General features: G+C 44.7%; 1 protein-coding gene across 1 annotated transcript in view; it reads right to left on the bottom strand.

Moving 5' to 3' along the window:
• Window positions 1–19,853, bottom strand: part of cemip2 (cell migration inducing hyaluronidase 2) — a 106,633-nt gene extending 86,780 nt beyond the window's left edge. The window contains 5 exon segments of the mRNA XM_083783494.1: window positions 1,881–1,937; window positions 1,940–1,999; window positions 2,002–2,031; window positions 2,825–3,108; window positions 19,592–19,853. Of these exon segments, the coding sequence (XP_083639620.1) occupies window positions 1,881–1,937; window positions 1,940–1,999; window positions 2,002–2,031; window positions 2,825–3,080 (403 nt within the window). The 5' untranslated portion in view covers window positions 3,081–3,108; window positions 19,592–19,853.
• Between the last annotated feature and the right edge of the window lie 5,732 nt (window positions 19,854–25,585).

Below are 25,585 nucleotides of genomic sequence, written 5' to 3'. Positions count from 1 at the left end.
AGGAATGCAACGGGGGGAAAAAATCTAATTCAAGGCTACACACACTACATTCTGAGGGGAACGTTAGCTTAAAACACACACACACACACACACACACACACACACACACACACACACACACACACACACACACACACACACACACACACACACACACACACACACACACACACACACACACACACACACACACACACACACACACACACGTCGTGTGAAGTGAGGGGCGCTGTTGTCATCAGTGTTGTTTTTGGCAGCAAGTTTTTATTTTAGTTATAGTCATAGTCTCTTGAATAGTTTTCCTTTCGTTTTAGTCACATTTTAGTCACCTGGAATGTTTTAGTGTTAGTCTACTTTTAGTCGACTAAATGTCATAAGATTTTAGTCGACTAAATCTACAGTTGATTTAGTTGCCTAAAATGTATTTTACATTACACTTTATGCCGTTGTAATGACTGATTTTACACTTGCTGAAAATAGCCGATCTACAAGCTCACAATGTGTCGCAGCGCAACGCGTAGATCAGCTATTTTCAGCATGAAACTGATTGTAAAATGACTTATACTGGATCTCTTGTCCACTAGTCCCTTCCTAACATTTTAGTCTAGTTTTAATCTGTTGACGTAATTGTCAATATATGTAGTCTTAGTTTTAGTCATAATAGCTTAGTTTTCATTTGGTTTCCATTTAGGATTTAGGAAAAAGGTAGTCAACGAACATTTTTCGTCTTAGGTTTAGTCGACAAAAACCACACTGGTTGTCATCATACATCATCATACATAATCCCATTCCGGCCAATCACAACGTTCGTCCTCGCCTTCGTCTTCAGTGTTTCTGTTTGCACAAACACTCAAAGCTGGACATTCATAGAGCACCGAAGTCTGACGTCAATATCGGGAGAGGGCGCTATAACTCCACGGGTTCATGTACCTTTTATTTGCATTTTAATCCACATAAGAACTGCGATTGAAAAATAAACACGTCATCCCGGCCGTTTCACTCATATGGATATGAAGAATCAACTGACAAAGAGAACACGCTATTGTTACTGCTGCTGAATTAGTTCGATGTTTGCTAGAAACAGACAGTATCATATATGAGTGACTGACTGTCGCAAACGATACAGAGACACCTCCCTGACTAGGGATGGAGCTCGATAACTGATACCCGAATAAATCTGATTATCGAGTACCCTTTATCAATAAGCTTTGGTCTTATCAAGCCTGTTATTGAGCATAGCGGCCATGACGTCATGTTTAAACAATCAAGACAAGAGGCGATCAAGAAATAAATCTAATCATCCATGCTGGTACAAACATGTCGGCCTGAAAGTGTATTGATACCTGCCAACCAGCGCTGTCCGGTTAAACACAACTACGCTTCTAAAGTGGTTTATTTAATATTATTTTATTGGTAAAAAGTTAAATTGACTTCCGTCCATTAGAACAGTTCTGCATTTGAAGGCCCTAGTAAAAGACACTGGTTTTGTTCAGAATTTAATGTCTCCCGTCTTTCCACAAAATAATAGAAAATGCTCGATAGTGGGCTCGATAAGAACCCGGCTCGATAAGCCTGCTCGATAAGCTGCTCGTTATCAATAACATGTAACGAGCTCCATCCCTATCCCTGACAATAACGCAGAGGCAGCTTGTTTATTTTTGGACCACAACGCGTATACGAGATGATTTTAAGATGACCTTATTCTGCATAGAGAAATCCGTGAACCAGGGGGAAACTGAGGGGATGAGCGAGTGATGTCAGGACATTGTCAATGGCATTCAATGTTTGCGTTTACACACAAACCCTCAAAGCTGGACATATAGGAGGGTCTAACGGGGCCCCCTAAACAAAACAGCAGATCTACAAGCTCTCTCACTGACCGTCCAGCACGTCCCCCCCTCCCAGGCTGAGGATGAGGACGAGCGTGATGAAGAACGCCCGAGTGACACTCCGAAACACGCCAACGTGTTCTTCCTGCGCCGGAGCCTCTGAGCACGCTCCTGCGACGCCCCTCGTCCGACAGGCCTCCTCCTGGGGGGGGGGGGGGGGGGGGGGTATGGAAAAAATATCATATCACGATATGTTTTTATCAAGCAGTATCACCATACAAGATATTATCACGATATGTTTTCATGCGTTTCTTTTAGGTTTGTTGTTCAAGTGTTTTGGACGGGAACCCCTTTTGGTGTTTTAACTAGCATTATGTTATACTTTAGATATTGAAAAATAGCAGATCTACAAGCTCATAGCGCGGCATCGAGTGCCACGCTATGAACTTGTAGGTCTGCTATTTTTGAAAAATCTTGAAAATGTGTATTATATATTATTTCAGAGCGAACGTTTTTAATTCAAATCTTTGCTTCTGGTGGGGTCCCTGGAACAACATGTTTTCAGATGGGGGTCGGCAGCCAATTACAGATCATTCTGGGCTCCTTGTCATGAAATAGTTTGAGAACGACTGACATAGAAACATATGTAAACATATGTGTGTCCCCCCTCAGGCATGAGGGGGGGGACACATATGTTTACATATGTGTGTCCCCCCTCAGGCATGAGGGGGGGGACACATATGTAAACATATGTGTGTCCCCCCTCAGGCATGAGGGGGGGACACACATATGTAAACATATGTGTGTCCCCCCTCAGGCATGAGGGAAGCATGAGTTCAAGTCCGTTGCTCTCCCCAGGTTGGCGGAGGGTGTGTAGAGCCCAGGATCACATTAGATAATTGACACAGGGGTATTTACATAATAGGTAGTTAAACTAGTCGACTAGTAAGATCCATCCCTAAGATCACTAGAAGTGAAAGCCTTATCACCCCTACCTCCTCCGACATTGGCGGCTGTGGCCCCTCCCCCTCTCCGCTCGGGTGGCGGGACTAGGCCTCCGTGGGGCTTGAGGCTGACAGGTGGAGGGGGCGGAGCCTTGGTGGGCGGCGGCGAGCGGACCGGCGCCACCCGCCCGGGCACGTAGCCCCCCGGAGCCCTCTGGTGGTGGTGGCCGCCGTTGAGGGGCGGGGCCGCAAACACCGGCAGGTGGCCGGTGTTTACATACAGCGGCCCGTCACTCGTCGTCGGCATGGCGGGGCTGGGGGCGTGTCAGCTCTACCTGCATGGGGCAGGGGGGGGGGGGGGGGGGGGGGGAGAGAGAGAGAGAGAGAGAGAGAGAGAGCGGAGAGACAGAGGGGGAGAGAGAGGGAGAGGGGAGAGAGAGAGAGCGGAGAGACAGAGGGGGAGAGAGAGGGAGAGAGGAGAGGGAGAGGGAGAGAGAGAGAGAGAGAGAGAGAGAGAGAGAGAGAGAGAGAGAGAGAGAGAGAGAGAGAGAGAGAGAGAGAGAGAGAGAGAGAGAGAGAGAGAGAGAGAGAGAGAGAGAGAGAGAGAGCGGAGAGACAGAGGGGGAGAGAGAGGAGAGGGGGAGAGAGAGAGAGAGAGGGGGGAGAGAGAGAGAAAGAATCAAATAAAAATCAAATCAAGCTTTATTTATATAGCACATTTAAAACAGATTGACCAAAGTGTTTTACACATAAATGCAAACAAAATACTAAAACATCAAACTAGTATGGATTAGAGCTGGGATCCGGGCCCGACCCGGGCCCGACACCGACAGCTTTGTGTCCGAACCCAAACGAGCCCCCCCCCCCCCCTTCATTTTTCTTTGAGGAAGGCACTGACAGCAAGCATGTTATTGTTATAATGTAGGCTACAGCTTGCCTTGCCTGACTGTTACATTTAGACATCATACCACACTGTGTCTTGTAAATTATCATGAAATGGGACCATTTTATATCTATAGCCTACTACTGCATTGGCAATTTTTAATCCACACCCTCACAGAGTGTTCGTGCAAAGTTGCAAACTCTTAATAAAGTGCCATTCAATCAAACAATCTGCGCCATTTTTGCCATGGTCCATGGGCAGGATTGAGTTATTTACTCATAACTCAACTCTTCGCTGTTCAATCAACAGCTAATAAATCAAACAATTTATATTATTCCAACCATCGTGATTCACATGTTAACCAAATGTTAAATATCTGTACAGTGAAACTATGAGTATACTGCAGTGTTGTTTTCGTCGACTAAAACTAAGACGAAAAATGTTCGTCGACTACCTTTTTTCACACTAAATGTGTTAAGAAAGAGACACCAACAAGAAGACACTAATTAAAGCGAAACGTCCTGGCCTGAAATGGTCTCATGTGTTCATCGCAGTGTGAAGCGTTGCGTCGGACGGTGGGTTTGGAGGGTCTCTGTCTCCCTCTCTCTGTCTGTCTGTCTGTCTCTCTCTCCCCTGGATTGTTTTGGCTGGGACGGCCATGCTGTGACCTTGGCTGCTCTTGTCCACATTAATGAATGGGGACCAGTAAATAGTGGATGCAAAGCATTCCATTCCATTCCATTCCACAGTCAGTGTGTGTGTGTGTGTGTGTGTGTGTGTGAGCAGCGCTGAGAGGCTGAGCCCAAACAGATGGCCCTAATTACATACAGCAGAGCTGGATTCTCCTGGACCCGGCCCATCCTGTTTACCACCAGACAGACAGTAGTACCAATAATGATCAATCTATATCCGGCTTTGGGCTTGGGGTACAGAGGGTATGATGCCAGTGACATCGTCTTCATCATAGCCGACGTTAGGCGGGAACGCCTGCCCCCCTCTCTCTCTCAATTTCATTTTCAAAAGTCTTTATTGGCATGATAAATATGTTCTACATTTCCAAAGCATACATACAACAAAACAAAAGTCAACATTGCGCACACAGACACAACAATTATCTACACACACAGAGACAACAACAAACATCCCAACAATAATGAACAACAAGCAATACAGTAACAATGAAAATAAATTAACAAACTGAAACATAACGGCAACTTAATGACCCTGTTCAGACAGATATACCTGTCTCTTCTGCAGCAAGGGCAGAATCCATTTCTTCCGACCGACGGTCGGTCGCGATCGCACCGTCGCTCCGTCGCGACGCACCGTCGAACGGTCCTATTTCGGTCCGTCGGTCCGTCGTTCCGTCGGTCGGTCGGTCTGTGGCTCCGTCGCTCCGTCGGTCCGTCGCTCCGTGGCTCCGTCGCTCCGTCGGTCGGTCCGTTTTTGCGTCGCGACGGACCGCCGGTCGCAGGTTTAGGGTGGATGGATTCTGCCCTTGCTGCCCAAATGATAACTCTGTCATTTCTCTACCGTTTTGGACGGGGGTGGGCTCTTTGGAATCGTGTGGCCCCCCTGGAGGTTTCTATGGGGGTCTCGAGGTTCGGGGACCCCTGGGGACCCCCACGGACCCCCAAATGGTAATGTCACCTGTGGACACTAACTGTAATTGTCTCGCTGTCTCGCTGCTGCGCTGCGCCGCACAGACAGCAGCTTGTGTGTAACATGTGCGTTCGTGCCGTGTTGCTGGTATATTATTATTATTATATTTTTTGCGCCGCCGCGTTGTCTCGCTGCTGCGCTGCACAGACAGCAGCTTGTGTGTAACATGTGCGTTCGTGTAAATGTTTTAGGTCGGCCGGTCGGTGATTTGGTCTGTCCTTCATATATTTTTTTTTCTGCTCTCGTTGGACTTAACTTTAAAAGTCCAATGGAACACCTCTTTGTAACGGGCCGCTGTAGTATAGTGGTCTAATTCCTCGCCTCTCTATTCTTTTTTGCTGAGGACGCTGGTTCAATTCCCGCTCGCGGCAGACCAAAATTATTATATTTTAGACAGACACACAGACAGACAGACAGACTGCCTGTCTGCCTGCCTGTCTGCCTGCCTAATGTATTGTAAATAATGTATTCATTCCAGACGGCTATTTTTTTTTAATATAAAAACTTTTTTCTTTCGCGCGATTCGAACCAGCGTCGTCAGCACCAAAACATTGAGAGGCGAGTGATTAAACCACTAGACTACAGCGGCCATACGTTACAAAGAAGTGTTTCATTGGACTTATAAAGACAATAGCACCCAGCTGCAGTCTCGCAAGGGGAGGGACCGGAAGTGCTTTTATTTCCGGCTTCCACGTGCACAAGCGCACATACACGCACGCGAAATATAATGCGCGTGCACGACACGCACTTGCTGGTGCGCGCTTAAATGCCGGGTGTATATAGTACCATCTGTGCTTAAACATAATTACGTGGTCGGTTTGGAAAAGTTTGAAGTAGTTTGTTGTAGGTAATATTTTAATTGAAAGCTTATTAGTTGGTGGTATAAGTGTGCATATTTGAAGAAATGCAAATCTAACAATAATAAAATGATATGCAATAATAGGCTAGGCCTATATGGTCGATTATAACATAATGATATCAAGGCATTTAAGTAATGTAATAAGTTGCTATAACCCCGTACCCCTGTCCCACACACACCATGTCCAGACCATAGACCACAGACACACGACCATATGCATTTAATTTACTATGAAAACCTGCATTTCCCGTCAGTCAGTCAGTAAGTGTGTCATGTCACGCCTCGTGTCATGCCTCCATATATGGTCACGCCTCATGACACGTCACACCACCATATATGGCCGTTTCCATATGATATAAGATCCCGACACTGACCTCATCAAACCCTGGATAGCCATACATTGAAAAGACTGGATCATCACCTAGATCTCCATATATGGAGCTGAGGCGGCCAGCAACTCTACATCTGACCTCATAATGTAATAATCAGCTCATAATGTAATTAAAAGACGAGCACATAACTTAATAGATTTTTCTATAATGTAATAATGTGTTACATTAAGAACCTCCACATAGGCGACTCATACTGTAATAAAACTTCATAATGCAATAATGTCTTTATAATGTATGAGCTGATTATTACATATTGCATTATATTTCGCGTGCGTGTATGTGCGCTTGTGCACGTGGAAGCCGGAAATAAAAGCACTTCCGGTCCCTCCCCTTGCGAGACTGCAGCTGGGTGCTATTGTCTTTATAAGTCCAATGAAACACTTCTTTGTAACGTATGGCCGCTGTAGTCTAGCGGTTTAATCACTCGCCTCTCAATGTTTTGGTGCTGACGACGCTGGTTCGAATCGCGCGAAAGAAAAAAGTTTTTATATTTAAAAAAAATAGCCGTATGGAATGAATACATTATTTACAATACATTAGGCAGGCAGACAGGCAGGCAGACAGGCAGTCTGTCTGTCTAAAATATAATAATTTTGGTCTGCCGCGAGCGGGAATTGAACCAGCGTCCTCAGCAAAAAAGAATAGAGAGGCGAGGAATTAGACCACTATACTACAGCGGCCCGTTACAAAGAGGTGTTCCATTGGACTTTTAAAGTTAAGTCCAACGAGAGCAGAAAAAAATATATATGAAGGACAGACCAAATCACCGACCGGCCGACCTAAAACATTTACACGAACGCACATGTTACACACAAGCTGCTGTCTGTGCAGCGCAGCAGCGAGACAACGCGGCGGCGCAAAAAATATAATAATAATAATATACCAGCAACACGGCACGAACGCACATGTTACACACAAGCTGCTGTCTGTGCGGCGCAGCGCAGCAGCGAGACAGCGAGACAATTACAGTTAGTGTCCACAGGTGACATTACCATTTGGGGGTCCGTGGGGGTCCCCAGGGGTCCCCGAACCTCGAGACCCCCATAGAAACCTCCAGGGGGGCCACACGATTCCAAAGAGCCCACCCCCGTCCAAAACGGTAGAGAAATGACAGAGTTACCATTTGGGCAGCAAGGGCAGAATCCATCCACCCTAAACCTGCGACCGGCGGTCCGTCGCGACGCAAAAACGGACCGACCGACGGAGCGACGGAGCGACGGAGCGACGGACCGACGGAGCGACGAAGCGACGGAGCCACAGACCGACCGACCGACGGAACGACGGACCGATGGACCGAAATAGGACCGTTCGACGGTGCGTCGCGACGGAGCGACGGTGCGATCGCGACCGACCGTCGGTCGGAAGAAATGGATTCTGCCCTCCCTCTTCTTCTGTCCACTGGTTAGGACGGACATTTCTGTTCCTTGGAGTGGTTGCACCACTCCAAAACCTCTGGCCTTTTTTTTTTTTATATATTTTTTATCCCACGATTTTGTAACCCATTTTTCACCCCTGTGTCAATCATCTAATGTGATCCTGGGCTCTACACACCCTCCGCCAACCTGGGGAGAGCAACGGACTTAACTCATGCTTCCTTCATGCTTGAGTGTCCAAGTTGCTCCTTTACACCTGACAGGGGGAGTTTCCCTGGTTGGACGTAGCGCGTGTAAGGAACACGTTATTCCAACCAGTTCCTTTCCCCTCCATCAGGCGCCCCGGCTGGCCAGGGGGAGGCAGTTTAGAGACCAGGATTACTGCATGTGTTTGTGAGGGTACCTACCCTAGGGGACACAGGGAGAACATGCAAACTCCACACAGAAAGGCCCTTTCGCCAACCCCGCCTTCGGGTATGGGCACTGATGACGTGGAGGAGGAAACACGCCGCCAGCACCCACAGCGCCCCGAGCGGGAATCGAACCCAGGACCTTCTAGCTGTGAGGCGACAGCACTACCAACTGTGCCACCGTGTCCCTCAAAACCTCTGGCCTTGACAGCCCATACATCGACACACAGCTGGGCATGAGAAGCGCCCCTCAAAATCTGATTGCATTAAACGATGTTAAGCAAGGTCAAAACGGAAAAAAAAATTGTCAAGCATACAAGACAGTCTAGAACATACATGGGCAACTGGAGGCCCGGGGGCCACATGCGGCCCCCACTATCACTTAATGTCAACTATCAGGTTAATATTAGAATACTGACAAATTATTGATTTACAATTCCAATCATGCAAACATGACCTGCTTATATTATACTTCAGATACATGTAGCTTAATGACTAGTATTAAAATGTTATTGTCCGATGTATTTGTATTTAGTTCATAAAGTTAAACTTACTATTCTATATTAAAATCATATATATTCAAAGCAAAAATAGCTGATCTACAAGCTCTTGCAGTGTGACGCGTTTTGAGCTTGTAGATCGGTCATTTTTCCTATAGCAGAAATATGTGGCCCTCTGGGTCTAGAATCTACGAACACATATGCGTACACACTGTACCCAGCTATTCTATTCTATCATATTATATATAAATATATACTATTTTTTTTAAACTTATTCCATGTTTCACATAGTTTAAATTTGTCTCTGCATTTGTTCCACAGGATAACCCCTTTCACTGAAGCGCAGTGGTATTTTGCTGCTGCACTGGTCCTTATTAACTAACGGCTGATCAAACATATCTCAATGTACCGAGTATGTATGTTTATAGTACAGCGGCTAACAGCCATATTGTGAGAGAACCTTTCACTTGGTGATACAAGCGTGAAATTTGGCATGAACATGCCTCTGGGTCACCTCTTTAACTTTTTTAACCGAGCCAGCGAAAAATCCAATATGGCGGTAATTTTTCAAGATGGCCGCCAAATAAAAAAGGCCTTTTGTGGCGGTTCTGGACAACCATGGGTGCGGCCGACTCGAGACCGGGCACTGCACTCCCTGTGGGTGTGTGGAACGTGTGTGTCGGCCATCTTGAAATAGCACCGCCATATTGGATTCTTGGATGGCTCGGTTAAAAAAGTTAAAGAGTTGACCCAAAGGAAGGTTCATGACAAATGTCACGCTTGTATCACCAAGCGAACAACCGTTCCAATGATCTGCTATATTGCACGAATTTTGTGTGCGTGTGTACATCTGTAATCCACGTAACTCGAGAACCGTTCGCCCCACCGACTTCAAATTCGACACACAAGTTCCACACACCCACAGGGAGTGCAGTGCCCGGTCTCGAGTCTGTCCAGAACCGCCACAAAAGGCCTTCTTTTATTTGGCGGCCATCTTGAAACATTACCGCCATATTGGGATTTTTCGTTGGCTCGGTTAAAAAGGTTAAAGAGGTGACCCAGAGCCATGTTCATGCCAAATTTCACACTTGTATCACCAAGTGAAAGATCGTTCCTATTATCTGCTGTACTTTAATCAAGCCGTTAGTGAGGACCAGTGCAAAATACCTCTGTGTCCACATCTCTCAGATCATAATGACCTGGAACAACCTGTGGATGTTGTTTGGTAATGATTTGTTTTGTGCTATTTAACTTCAACCCTAGCATCTCTATTCTGAGGGCGACCTAGCCGATATGCAACAGTACAAATACCTCGTAATGGTACTTAAAATGTACTTACTTACTTTCCACCACTGGGATTGAGCATAAACAAACTAACACAGTCAATTACACTGGCACACATTCAAGAACATATGCAGCACCCACGCACACACACACACAAACACACACACACATACACGACAACTGGACAACTGCAAGTTCCACACAGACACCCATGTGTAAGGAAATGACACAGCAGGAAAAGAAATAAAGAGTCCCAGCACAGCACTTTTCACTCAAAAACAAACACCCGGGCCGGGGAAAGTGTGTAATAACAACACATGTGAATGTGCAACCATAACAGGGTGGTGTAGAGTAACTCTACACACCACTATGCACTCTGTTATGGACGTCTGCCACACTTCAAACAGATGTACCAACGCAACGTTGACAATGTGAAAACCTGTCTTTCTGTCAGGGGGAAAAACATGTACTGCATGTCCAAAACCTGATGTGTTCCAAATGGATCCAATCTGTACACATTATATAGTCACAACAAGCTCTTGTCTTGTATATAATATACTTTTCATGGTCAGTGTCTGTCTGTCTGTGAGGTGTGTGTGTGTGTGTGTGTGTGTGTGTGTGTGTGTGTGTGTGTGTGTGTGTGTGTGTGTGTGTGTTTTGTACCATACAGTTAATGGAGGTCAAAGTTAGGGTTACATTTGCTTTCGTTCGGGCAAGATGAACACAGCAGAGCGCTCCCTACCCACAGAGTATAAAAAGGATAGAGACCCCCCCCCCCCCCCCCCCCCCCCCCCCCCCCCCCCCACCACTATTCATTTCAGTGGAAACGAGCGCTCAATGTTAAAGCCCAGTTGCACAGGGTTTCCTCGTCATAACTCCACGGGTCCACCTGCAGTCCTTCCTCTTACCACTAAGCCAGCGCTTCAACATTGGAGTACCTAGCTGGCCCCTTGAAACTACCCCCACTGACAACTAACACAATATTCGCTTCCAGTTCAGGGGTCGTGAATTTTGGGGTCTTCAAAATAAAAGATGTCCGTCCGGCTTGGAGACCTTGGCAGACTGAAACCATTCTGCGTCACGAGCTGACAACGGTGTTGTAAGCTTGTAGATCTGCCATTTCCGCTTGATGATTATGGCGATGATGCAAAAATAATTGCGAATATCTCAAGTAATTGTGTAATAATTGTGACAGGCCTACTCATAACATGCTAGTCCTTAAGTTCCGACTGATGTTTGGCACAGATTAAAGAAAAAAGTGCAAGTCTAACACCACCACCACCACCACCAAAATGTCAGCTTACATTTATTCGGAACATGTTGAAGTAGCTAAGTAGAGACGTGTGGTAGTATTTAAGGCCCTAAATGAAGGATTGTGGGTGAGAATCTAGTAAGGATGTCAGAATTGCTCCAGGGAATGGATTCAACCCGTTTCCACCCGAGGACGATTCTACAAATGTCTTCTAAATCATGACAGTTTTCTGAAAAAACTATGTTTCTATGTCTATTTTATGCCAAGCGAGCCCAAAGATTATATGTAATCGGCCACCGTCTCCCATCTGAAAATATGTTGTTCCAGGGAGGGAAGCAAAGATTTGAGTTAACAAATTAACCGCTCCTGACGGAAGGTTCCGCCAGTTGGAATCCAACCAGCAACTGCTTCTGGAGTAACGTTCCATCCGATAAGCTTTTTTATTGATATCAAACCGGATCGCTCATTTCTTTCTTTTTTTTGGCCTTTCCTTCTTCAGTGATCCTAGACCAGCGCTGCCGTTCACCTCCCTTTATACAGGCTGACAAAAAAGTTCCAAATCTACGGAGCTCTCCATGGTTTGGATAAAACGCGCAATGTTCGGAGGTCTTTGCTGATTATCCGGTGGTCTAGATGGGAACATTGGCACTTTCTAGAGCAAGGATGGCTTTATTTTAGCTCGCTAGCATTGACGCTATGATTTTATTTAGCATCTAAGATGGCCGCCCAAACAGGATGTGAATGCAACGTGTGTCACACTACAAACGGCACAGCAGTCGGTTGGCTCTGCATCCACCAGGTGGCAGCAGATGGGTTTTAAAAACATTCGCTCTGAAAGAATATATCTATAGATATTATTCAAATTTTTGCTCCACATTTTCACGATTTTTCAAAAATATCAGATCTACAAGCTCATAAGTGCTGCGCGGCGCTACGAGCTTGTAGATCTGATATTTTTCGACAGCTAAAGTATAACATGATGCTTAAAACACCAAAAGGGGGGTTCCCGGGGGTTCCCGTCCAGAATGGGGTTTCGTTAAACTGGGCAAAGGCGCCGCTGTGTTCCCAAACAGCCTGCCCTGCCTGTATGCTTGACTTTCATTTTCGTTCATAATGCTCGCTTTATGGGGTTGTTAAGAAAAGGTTTGTGTTCGGAGGTAAAATAAATAGGAAGATATTACTAACCCCGTTTGTGTGTGTGTGTGTGTGTGTGTGTGTGTGTGTGTGTGTGTGAGAGAATGGGACACTTTAAACAGTGACATGTTGCGTTCCATGCAGTGAACTTTCTTCAGTTGTGGTTTTACACCACTTTAACAACCTGTGTTAAACACTGGGTCACGGTATGCCCTTAACCCTGTGCGCGCGCGTGTGTGTGCGCGCGCGTGCGTGCATGTGTCTGAAGGTGGGGGGGATGAGCGTCGGCGCCTGCTGGTAGGTGACCTTTCCAACGCAGTCACCATTGCTGTAATATCATGTTCAGGCGCATCTACTTAGTTTTATTGTTATTTTTGTGTTTCTTGATACTACAGTACTTTTTAATCCGTCTTATCCTTACTTGTATATTGTACAGTTTTTTTCTTTTTTTTTATCATTTTTTATGATTAAAGTTTCCCTGGTTGGACGTAGCACGTGGAAGGAACACGTTATTCCAACCAGTTCCTTTCCCCTCCATCAGGCGCCCCGGCTGGCCAGGGGGAGGCAGTTTAGTGACCAGGATTACTGCATGTTTTTTGTGAGGGTACCTACCCTAGGGGACACGGGGAGAACATGCAAACTCCACACAGAAAGGCCCTTTCGCCAACCCCGCCTTCGGGTATGGCCACTGATGACGCGGAGGAGGAAACACGCCGCCAGCACCCACTGCTGGGTTGGCCAAATAGCTCTGGTTGGCTGGGTGGCCGTTCAATCGAAAGTTTGAAACAGGCCAATAGACTTTCATAGGGGTAAGCGAGTTGGCCAATCAATAACGCGCCGCGGACATCCAAGCGGAAAAAAACAACATAACAGTCAGTCAAAGTCTGGGGGGGGGGGGGGGGGGGGGGGGGATGACATCACAGATCTGTGCGAGTGGGGATGTCGCGTCGTACTCACCATATATGGTGTGTGTGTGTATGTGTGTGTGTGTGTGTGTGTGTGTCTTTTCGTGGTGTCTATAGCAGAAAGCTTGTATGTATCTCAACAATTCTTCTACTTTTATAGTAGAAAATTAATCGGGTTATACAAGGTCGAAAATTGGAACCCCCATGCTACTATCGCCCAGTGTCCAGTCATATTGGAACCCCCTGCTACTGTCGCCCAGTGTCCAGTCATATTGGAACCCCCTGCTACTGTCGCCCAGTGTCCAGTCATAATGGAACCACCTGCTACTGCTGTCCAGTCATAGAATAATGGAGAATTGAGTCTGAGTAAACTTCAGGATCAACTCATGGTCTGCCAATGACAACAAACAGAACATCCTCAGTCGAGGACTTCTCGCACATACACGCACGCACGCGAGTGTGTCCTTAAGAGAAGGAACTGATTCACATGTTCCCACATTGTCATGACTTCAGAAGGACTACTGAATATCTACCAGATGTGTACAGTTAAGTTAAGAGATGGGCTGAGCAGGCCAGACATTCATACAGTATACCAGTGGTGGAAAAAGTACTCAATTGTTTTACTTAAGTAAAAGTATACCACTACTGCAATTTAGAAGTGCTTCGTTACAAGTAAAAGTACGGAATTGAAAATGTACTTGAGTAAAAGTACAAAAGTATCTGCATTAAAATGTACTTAAGGTAAACGTACTCATTGTGCAGAATGTGCCATTTCACAGGTTCAGAATCTCTTGAAAAAAGCAGATCTACAAGCTCACACTGGGTCACGTTGCGACGCATTGTGAGCTTGTAGGTCGGCTATTTTCAAATGGCCGAAATGTATAGGGTTGAAGTGGTTAATGTATGTTTTCTAATCAAAATTAAAATCTCCAAAGTAACTAGTAACTACATTTTTCAAATAATTGTGGTGGAGTAAAAGTACACATTTTCGGCTCTGAGATGTAGTGGAGTAGAAGTAAAAGTAGTGGAAATTGGAAATACTCAAGTAAAGTACAAATACCTCAAAATTGTACTTAAGTACAGTACCTAAGTAAAAGTACTTTCCACCACTGTACAGTACACTACAGCGTGTAGGGAAATGAAATGATGGGCGGGCCAACCACACATTCATCGTGGAGGAATCATCTTCATAGGAATCATATCATCATAGATCGGATCATCGTCTAAGAATCACCATCTCTAGGGAATCACTGTCTCGGAATCATCTACAAGTGACCAGATTTGACTGAGAGCCTGCCATCGCGCAACCTCCGGCTTTTCACCAGAGGAGTTTTATTTTATTTTATCCAAAATGAGTTAATAGCACAGGCAGACTCTTCACATACTACTAGAGCATGTCTGAAATAAGTGTCAGAGCTGAAATCGACATGTAAATATAAAATAAATGCTTAAACATGTAGCTATAGGTGTAATGTTAGAGACCACAGAAGTGAACCTTTCAAGCCCGTTTTCTCAACTCGCTGTTTCTCTGCAAGACATTACTCTATAAGCCATATCTCCAAAACTGGTGGGTCAAACTGAACAACCAATATGTCAATTTGAAGCTATGATTCCCTGCTTTCATATGAAAAAACAAATAGAGGAGGCATGTGTCAGGGTGTAGTGTGGGATGTTCTGAAGATGTGGTCGCTCAAATGGAGGAGGCATGTGTGGTGTCTGTGGTGTGGGATGTTCTGAAGCCAGATTTGTTGCATGTTGCCAAATAATAATTGGTGTGGTCATAATTAAGGCTTCGTAATGGAAAAGTGCATAGGGCAGATATGGCAAATAATTGAAATATACCAAGACATTACTGGGCTTTTTTTTATTATATATATATACTATGAAGTCCATGTACTTGAACGTGTAGAGACAGATGGTAACGTGTTCTACAGAGGACTCAAATTATGGTTGAAATCAAATCAACTGTGTTCACATGTACTGTATAGCTTCTGACTGGTTACCAGAGTGATTGTTTACTTTTGTATTGGAGATTATGTAATGGCAAATGGCTATTGTAATTTAGCTGTAAATATTAGTGTTGTATTTTCTAAACTGGACCCTCGCCTGGTTCTTTTTTTTTTAATATATATTTTTTATCCCATGATTTTTCACCCCTGTGTCAATCATCTAATGTGTTCCTGGGCTCTACACACCCTCCACCAACCTAGTCCCCATATATGGAGGACAAGGGGAGAGCAACGGACTTGAACTCATGCTTCCTTCATGCCTGAGTGTCCAAGTTGCTCCTTGCTCCTTTACCCTCGTCTGGTTCTGACAGACTTGTAGTGTGTGCAGGCTGGGTGGTGTGTGATAATCCGGTTGAATATTCCTTTGGTACGGCGACTGCGGCGGCGGGCCCGGGAGAACAATAACGCAACACGAGACAGTATCACGCTAAAGGTTCACAAAGTGTATTACACAAATAGGAACATATATAGTGCTGGATCATAATGACGTGACAACAAGATATGAGACAAAGTTCCGTGACTAATGCAGCAAGGCTGACCTTGCTGGCGCTGAGATGTCTCTCGTAGCCCATCTATAAGTATGCTCCAGTACAGGCAGTTGTATATATCAAGTACACTGTATCTCAAGTTCAAATACACATACTTAGATGTACATGGGCAACTCATAATATAACAATAGTAGAATGTATATATTTTTGTATTTGATTGGGTGTTTTTTAAACTAAAGTGTCACTGTATTTTAGAGAAAAGTCTCCTTTAATACATCTACAATTCTTACAACTGTGCAATGAGCAATGTAATTGTTATGTCCATATCAAATGCACAAACATAAACATAGATACAGTGTTTGTTTATGTACTTTTATAGTAGCCTACAGCTTCCATGTTCTTTATAGTTACGAGGTGCGTATATCTGTTGGATGTCGCCAGTGAGGTCAGCCTTGTTCCTATCGTTTCTAATACTATGTCTCATATCTTATGGTCATGTCAGTTATCCAGCACTTAACCCATTTAGGCCTGACGTCGGAATAAATAAAAAAAAAGTCTTCTAAATCCCGACAGTTCTCTGAAAAACCTCATGTTTCTCTATCAGTGGTGCTCAATATTTCATGTCAAGGACCCCAAAAATGGTATGTATTTGGCCGCCGACCACCATCCGAAAATATGTTGTTTCAGGAGCCCCTCAGAAGCAAAGATTTGAGTTAAAAACGTTTGCTCTGAAATAATATATATATATAATTATATATTCAAAGATTTGCCACATTTTCATGATTTTTCAAAAATAGCAGTACTACAAGCTCATAGGGTGCCGTGCAACGAGCTTGTAGATCTGCTATTTTTCAATAGCTAAAGTATAACATAACGCTTAAAAACACCAAAAGGGGCTCCCGCCCAGAATGGTGTATTCCCTGTTCTGTGTTATAACTGTAAACGTTGTGAACTTGTAGTCTCTGTGTCACGTTCTTGTTCTCTCGGGCCAGCCGGCTCCAGGGGGTCCCCAGCTAAATGAAAGTTTGGAACCAAATGGACCCTTATGGGTCTGTAAAGGCTCATTCATAGTCTGGATTTTCAGTGGTTTGGTGGTCACCTCACCACCGAAAATCCAGACTATGAATAACGCTTAAGTCTGAGAGTGTACAAATGGAACCAAATGGACCCGTTATGGTCCATTTGGTTCCATTTTGTACACTCTCAGAGTTAAACTTGGGGTCCTTGAAATTAAACTGGTTGAGAATCACTGCTAGAGCAGTAAAAATCTTCTCTTATGGGTGGTCCCTGGCATATCATTTCAAATGGGGGGTCCGCAAATTAGTGTCAATGTGGGGGTCCTTGGCACGAAAGACGTTTGGGAACCACTTGCCTAAGGAATACTTCAACTGAATTCAACTGTCACACACCACCCAGCCTGTTAGAGCCAGAATGAGGGTCTTCTGGAGATCACAACAAACATCTTTCAACATGGAAACGATTATCACGATTAGGACAAAAATTATTGCGATTGTCATCTGCAGCTAAAGCCCAAACAGACCACGTCAATGATTCACCATGTAACTCCTTGCAATGCAACATGTAACTCCTTGCAATGCAACTCCTTGCAATGCAACATGCAACTCCTTGCAGTGCAGCATGCAACTTCTTGCAGTGCAACATGCAAATCCTTGCAGTGCAACATGCAACTACCATTAGGTGCATGATAGGGCTGTCAAAAAAATCGATTCGAGTTAGAATCGCGATTCTAATGCCGTCCGATTCAGAATCGATTCTCATTTTCTTGCACAAATGTACCTGTACCTGACAGGTACATTTGTGCAAAAAAAACAAAAAAAACATGCACAGGTACTACCTGTGCATGCAATGCATTATGGCCTGGGTTTCTGCATAGTGCATTTACTACCAGCTAAGCTAAGCCTGCCAATAGTATTTATTTTACACCTGTTTTAATACTAATGTATTGTTCTGGTATTGAGTGAGAAGAGATTTTGTAACTTTTGTACTGGTTCAAATTTGTGCAAGCTAAATAAATGACATGTTCTTACTCTTGGATTTAACCTTTGTGTGTTTAAATCATTCAGTTGATAAAACCTTTACAATTATACAAGCTTTTTACTAAATGTACTCTGCTTTCATGCCAGAAGACTGGAGTAGATCATGCTAAAATTCTATTTAATTGTTTTTAATAAAAATAAAAAACTGCTTTAGAATCGGAAAAAAATATTTTTTGAATTGAGAATCGGAAAAATCGAAAAGATCGTTTTTGAATCGAATCGTCACCCCAAGAATCGGAATCGAATCGAATCGTGGGACACCTAAAGATTCGCAGCCCTAGTGCATGACCTTTGAGGTGATTGACCTTTAAAACTGTTTTGTTGCAAGGAGTCACAACTAGTGTCGTTTGGGCTAAAGATATGTTTTGACATCTTAGTGACAAAAGTTAAATAATGTTTCAGTGAGAAGGTAAGCAGTGCACAATAACAGACAGGTAGGTTAGGTAGGGGTGTGTGTGTGTGTGTGTGTGTGTGTGTGTGTGTGTGTGTGTGTGTGTGTGTGTGTGTGTCCATAAGTGACAGTTCATAAGGTGTATGTGGACACGTTGCAGTTCCCTTTAAACTTCAGCAGCTCCAAACACTTCTCTTTCACACTCCTCACACACCGCAGCAGCAGCACCACACAGAACACACACACACACACACACACACACACACACACACACACACACACACACACACACACACGCCTGCCTTGCATGTCAACAGAAACCTACCTAAATACCACCATCTGATGACATTTAGCCTCTCAGACCCATTTGAGCCACGGACCACCATCTGATGACATTTAGCCTCTCAGACCCATTTGAGCCACGGACCACCATCTGATGACATTTAGCCTCTCAGACCCATTTGAGCCACGGACCACCATCTGATGACATTTAGCCTCTCAGACCCAAAACTTTGTGTCTATGACAATGCCATGCTGTATTGATGTTGGAACCAATAGGAGAGATAACAGGCAGGCAAACATTGAATAATTGTTCTACGTTGTCGAAGTGTGTGTAAATTATGTAATGCAGATATTTAACAATACTGTAATCGATCTTAGGAGCGTAAAATGAAACCATATATTATGGTCCACTTGTTCACACTCTCAAGTTAAAAGATAGATTATTATAAAAGGCTCCATTTGGTTACCAACTAACTCTCCATCATTTAGCTGCACACCTGGAACCACCTAAAGCACCTCAAGCACCACCGACCACAGGTGGGTCTCCGGACCACTGGTTGAGAACCCATATGCAACTAGATGAAAACACAGCTGTTTTAAAAAACGGCTTCAAATGCACGCGCGCGCACACGCACAAACACACACACACACACACACACACACACACACACACACAGAGCGTGGATGTGGAAACAATGTATCCCAGCTGAAGTGTTAGCCTACTCAACGTGGGGAAGGGGGACCCCCCCCCCCCCTCCACGGGCAAAGAATAACTCTGACTGGGAGTCACGACGTAGGCTACACAATGTAACCAAATGGACCCCCGCTCTCAGAGGCTCTAAAAAGTTTGAATAGACTTTAGCTTACAAAATGTATCCCAAAAAAAAATAGCTTGACTTGTGGCGGCGGGCGAGTGGAGAGAGAGTAGTGGGTTTACCTTTCAGTCGATACAATGTGTCCGTGTCTCTCCGCTGTCCATTCGCCTTCTCTCTGTCTTCTTCAGCATGAAAAGCGTCTACTTGGTTAGCGGTGTGTAATGTGTGTGTGTAATGGTGTGTGTGTGTGTGTGTGTGTGTGTGTGTGTGTGTGTGTGTGTGTGTCACAGTGTGTCTTCCTCCTCCTGGAGTCCAAGGAGGTTGTAGCGTTCGGGCTGTCTCGTCTTTATATACTTTTGCTTCACATGGTGTGTGTGTGTGTGTGTGTGTGTGTGTGTGTGTGTGTGTGTGTTTTTTCAACCTCTTTTTTGAACGGTCCTGTCCTGTCCTGACGCCCCCCCACCGGGCCCCCCTCCTCTTGTCCCCTCCTGTCCTGTCCTGTCCTAGTGTCCACACTACTGTCCACCCCACACACACACACACACACACACAGAGAGAGTGGAGCGGACCAGGCGCGGCTTGGACAGAGGAAGTGAGAAGCAAGCTTGTGTGTGCAGTGTTGCCAGAGTTTGTGAGAGAAATAAGGAACCATGCGGTCTACCAAAACTAGAAATGCACTCTGTCGAGATGCCAACTTGCGCCTTGCATGGCCTACTTGTGCGCAAGCAGAGCGCGCCATGATGAGGTGCTCGGAGTCCTAGAGCTCTCTGCTATAGGCTACTTACTTGCACAAGTAATAAGACAGTGTTCCGTTAAGGCAGCGGTGGCCGAACGGTTTGCGGAGCGGTCTTGATATCGGAAGGTCGCTAGTTCGTATCCCCGGACCGGCACGTTCAAATTACCACCGCTGAAGTGCCCTTGGACAAGGCATTGAACCTCTACCATGAAATGTTCTATGAGCAGGGCCTGGCTGTAAACAAGTTATTGAGCTTAGTCCAGTTACCCTGGGTAAACAAAGTACTTTCCTTTCCTTTCGTTCACCTCCACCATCTGTTGTCTCTCTCTCTAGCTCACTGATGTGCTATCACTATGTTGCTTTTAGCTTCTTAATCAGCATGGAGTGGTTTAAGCCTTTTGGAGGTCCAGCATGACCATGCCGCAGTATTGACCAGCATCGGCCCGGGCTGGCATGCGCCGGTCTGGGCACCTAGGCGTGCCGTGAGTTCAAGTCCCGATCCTGACGAACTTTGCTGTGTGTATTGTAAGTATTGGCCAGCATTCACCTCGTGTTTGATGTGGTCGTTCAAGTAGAGGAGGCATGTGTCAGTGTCAGTGGAATAACACCCTCATCACTGACAAGCTTGATGTAGCCAACCACTTGAACATCTTCTTTACAAACATTGCAACAATGCTGGTTAACAAACTGCCCTCCCACTCTGGGCGTTTTGGTGTAGAGCACATCAAAGCCTTCTACAAAAACCTAGGTGTTTGTAAAGATGATTTTAAAATGGCAATGGTAACAACCGAGGAGGTACTTAAAAAACTGAGTGCCCTCCAACCCTACAAGGCCACTGGCCATGACAATATTCCCTCCAAATTTCTCAGAGACTCAGCCTTTTCCATAGCTCCAGTCATCACCCACATAGTAAACCTCTCCATCAAACAGGGACAGGTCCCCCAAGATTTTAAACTGGCCAAAGTAACCCCCCTGTACAAAAAAGGGAGAAAATTTGAACCCGGCAACTACCGCCCTATTTCTATTCTAAGCTCCATCTCGAAAGTGATGGAAAAAATAGTCTATGAACAGGTTGAAAAGTATCTTGCCACTAATAAATTGCTGTACGAGTTCCAATCTGGTTTCAGAACATCCCACTCCACTGACTCATGCCTCCTCTATTTGAGCGTCCACATCAAACACCAGGTGGATGCTGGAAAATACTGCGGCATGGTCATGCTGGACCTCCAAAAGGCTTTTGACACCGTGAACCACTCCATACTGGTTAACAAGCATAAAGCTATTGGTTTTGATAGCACATCAGCGAGCTGGATGCAATCCTACCTGGAGGGGAGAGAACAGATGGTGGAGGTGAACGGAACACTGTCCCCCCTCCCAGTGAGCTGTGGCGTCCCACAAGGAAGCATACTAGGGCCTTTACTGTTCCTAATATATGTTAACGACATGACATCAGCTTGTGACTGCAACTGGTTCCTGTTTGCAGATGACTCAGCACTGCTGGTCTCGGACAGGAACAAACTGCAGGTTGAAAAGACCCTCAGCTCTGAACTCGGTAGAATCTGCACCTGGATCGCTGATAACAAACTATCCTTACACCTGGGAAAAACTAAATCCATTCTCTTCGGATCAAATAGTAATCTCAGCAAGGCAGATGGCTTCTTGGTTAGAGTGGGTGACAATATTATCACACGAAAAGATGAAATTACCTACCTAGGTTCCATCCTGGAGGCCAATCTTTCCGGTGATAAAATGGCCACCAACGTAATCAAAAGCGTCAATCAAAGAACAAGATTCCTTTACAGGATCTCCTCACTGGTCAACAAAAACACCTTGAAGACCTTAACAGGAGCCCTCGTACAAGGTTTCTTTGACTATGCATCCACCTCTTGGTACCACAGCACCCCAAAGGCCCTTAAAACAAGGCTCCAGACCTCCCAAAACAAACTGGTCAGGCTCCTACTTAGCCTCACCCCCCGAACCCACCTCACGTACCCCTGACCACTTTGACAGGCTGGGATGGCTTAGGGTCGACGACAGAGTACAGCATCTTGCAATGGGTCTGGTCCACAAGATTCGATACACCACCAAGATACCCATGTACCTGTCTAAATACTTCCTTAATGTAAACGAAGTCCACACCCACAACACCAGAGGGAGTGCAACAAACCATGTACAACCCAGATTCGGCACAAACAAGGGACTAAATTATTTTCGCTCCTATGCCACCAAAATGTGGAACGCCCTACCAACAGTCATTAAGACATGTGAATCCCTTGACTCCTTCAAAACTGCTCTCAAAGGGCACCTACGGATGGCTGCAATTCGAAACTGGCCTCTGTAAAATCTGAAACCCCCCCACCGCCCCCCCCCCCTTTTCCCCTCACTGTATATGTATCTTTTCCCTTTTTGCTTCCTATATGATGAATTCCTGTTATGTTCTTCTTTAACTACATAAAAGTGTCTATTTGTATGTCTCTAAATGTTTTGATAAATTGAACAATGTGGACCCTGTTGTAAACAAGTGTAATGCTTAATTGGGTCGTCCACTCACAGTTAACAGTCTTTGTATTGAGTTTGTGCTTGAAATGTACTGTAATTCTACAAACTGTTAATAAATATTTCAATCAATCAATCAAAAATAGTGCGATGGAGGAGCTATAAGAATAGAAAATACACTTTAAACATATATACTATTTACAGTAGGCTATATAGGTTTAAAGTACCTTATTATGAGTCCTATGAAAATATTTGAGAACCAGTGGTTTTGAAACACCAATATTTAGAAGCAACTTTAGAGAAAAAATAAGCTTGTAATACGCGGACATGGCAACCCTGGTGAGAAGCTGTGTGGCGAATAAGGAGGCGGGTCCACGGCTGGGGCTTAAAGTTGAGAAACACCGCCGCCTGCTGGAGAGAGAAGGGAGCGCATGGCATAATTGTGACTGCCTTTTGCAGGAAAACATTATTTATTTTGAGGGGTCCCTAAGGGGGTCCCCCAGGTGATGATTATGCGCAACATTGTTTTCTTACTCAACAGTAAACAGACCAACACATTTGTGACAATTGAAGAACTTTCAAGACCTTTTCAACGCCTCTGAAATGGGGAAAAACATGAATACATCATATGAATAATTATTACTTCCTTGCAGTGTTGATTGACTATGACGAAAAATGTTCGTCGACTACCTTTTTTAATAAGAAGCTATGGTGACTTAAAACTTTCGTCAACAACTAAAAACTAGACTAAAATGTTAGGGAGGGACTAGTGGACAAGAGATCCAGTAGAAGTCATTCTACACGTGGTTGCATGCTGAAAATAGCATATCTACAAGCTCACAATGCGCTCCGAGCGTTGTGAGCTTGTAGATCTGCTATTTTCATCAAGTGTAAAATCAGCCATTTTGACGGCATCAAGGCCCACTAAAATACATTTTACTCGACTAAATCAACTGTAAATTTAGTCGACTGAAATCTCATGACATTTAGTCAACTAAAACTAGACTAACACTAAAACATGGGGCGGCGGTGGGTCAGGGGTAGAGTGCCTGGATGGTAACCGTAAGGTTGCCAGTTCGAACCCGGGCTCCCCCAGAGTTACTGTCGAAGTGTCCTTGAGCAAGACACTGAACCCCTAATTGCTCCCGATGTGCTAGTTGGTGCCTTGCATGGTTTCCGCTGCCATCGGTGTATGAATGTGTGTGTGAATGGGTGAATGTAATGCACAATCTATGTAAAGCGCCTTGGATAAAGGCGCTATATAAATGCACCATTTACCATTTATTTACATTCCAGGTGACTAAAATGTGACTAAAACTAAATTAAGTTTAATTCCACCGACTATGACTAAAACTAAAATAGAATTTTGCTGCCAAAAACAACACTGCTTCCTTGGCAAAGTGAATACCTACAGTAAGAAGCCAAATGCTGCCTGTATAGGCTGTCTCTAAATATATCATTATAATGGAATGTATAATGATGTAGTAATGGATTGTAGGATTGTTTGAATTCAAGTCTATTAGTGTAAATGTCCACAGTGTTTCCCAAACCTAGACCTAAAAGAACGTTTTGTAAATTGGCTGTTTTCTTAAACATTTTTCCTATGGAATTTCTTTGATTTTACTTTGATTTGAATTGTCATAAAAAAAAAAAAACATTGAATTTGTTTTTAAATCATGCCATGTTTTGCATTTTTTGAGGATGTTATTTGAAAATATTCTGAAACAATGTGTATAAACAAAATGTTGGAAACAAAAAACATAAAGGGACCCTTAAAAATGTGTCTGCGACATGCAAATGGGCCCCGACCCACTGTTTGGGAAACTGTGGTGTAGATCTGGTAAAGACACATTGATTGATTGATTGATTGATTGATTGATTGATTGATTGATTGATCGATCCAACACACCAGTAAGAAAAGTAAGTAAGCATGGCATGATGTGGTGATTGGTGCATTGGTCTAATATGGGCGGGACTTCCCAGCATCTCTCGGCAGTCATGCCTGCACAACAACACACATGTTTATCGTTGTGTTGTTTGTGATTATATTTGCAGTGGGAATTCTGCATTTTTTATGGGAATCTATGTGTGATTAATGTCACGGGGTTATGTTTGTGCAATCATTTCATGTGGGGAACAAAACCCAGAGTGTCTGTGCGGTGGTAGCCTGGGCAGAATTCCATTTCGTGTTTATGCTCCGGTCGGGAGCAGATGGTAACTTCCGTCATGTTGTAGTCCAATGATTTGTAGTCATCTGGCAGGAAACCACAAGGCGGAATCAGTACTATGAATGGCTACTAATAGTGGCCCTCTGGAGTGAGTGTGGAACTATAGTGGCCCTCTGGAGTGAGTGTGGAACTATAGTGGCCCTCTGGAGTGAGTGTGGAACTATAGTGTGAGTGTGGGAATGTAGTGGCCCTCTGGAGTGAGTGTGGAACTATAGTGTGAGTGTGGAACTATAGTGGCCCTCTGGAGTGAGTGTGGAACTATTGTGGCCCTCTGGAGTGAGTGTGGGAATATAGTGGCCCTCTGGAGTGAGTGTGGAACTATTGTGGCCCTCTGGAGTGAGTGTGGGAATATAGTGGCCCTCTGGAGTGAGTGTGGAACTATAGTGGCCCTCTGGAGTGAGTGTGGGAATATAGTGGCCCTCTGGAGTGAGTGTGGAACTATAGTGGCCCTCTGGAGTGAGTGTGGAACTATAGTGGCCCTCTGGAGTGAGTGTGGAACTATAGTGGCCCTCTGGAGTAAGTGTGGAAATAATAGTGGCCCTCTGGAGTAAGTGTGGAACTATAGTGGCCCTCTGGAGTGAGTGTGGGAATATAGTGGCCCTCTGGAGTGAGTGTGGAACTATAGTGGCCCTCTGGAGTGAGTGTGGGAATATAGT

Source organism: Protomyctophum parallelum (genome assembly GCF_964188405.1).
Source record: "Protomyctophum parallelum genome assembly, chromosome: 15".
In the NCBI taxonomy this organism is placed as follows: domain Eukaryota; kingdom Metazoa; phylum Chordata; class Actinopteri; order Myctophiformes; family Myctophidae; genus Protomyctophum; species Protomyctophum parallelum.
The sequence above is the reverse complement of the archived record's forward strand: the minus strand, read 5'-3'. Positions and strand labels throughout refer to the sequence as shown.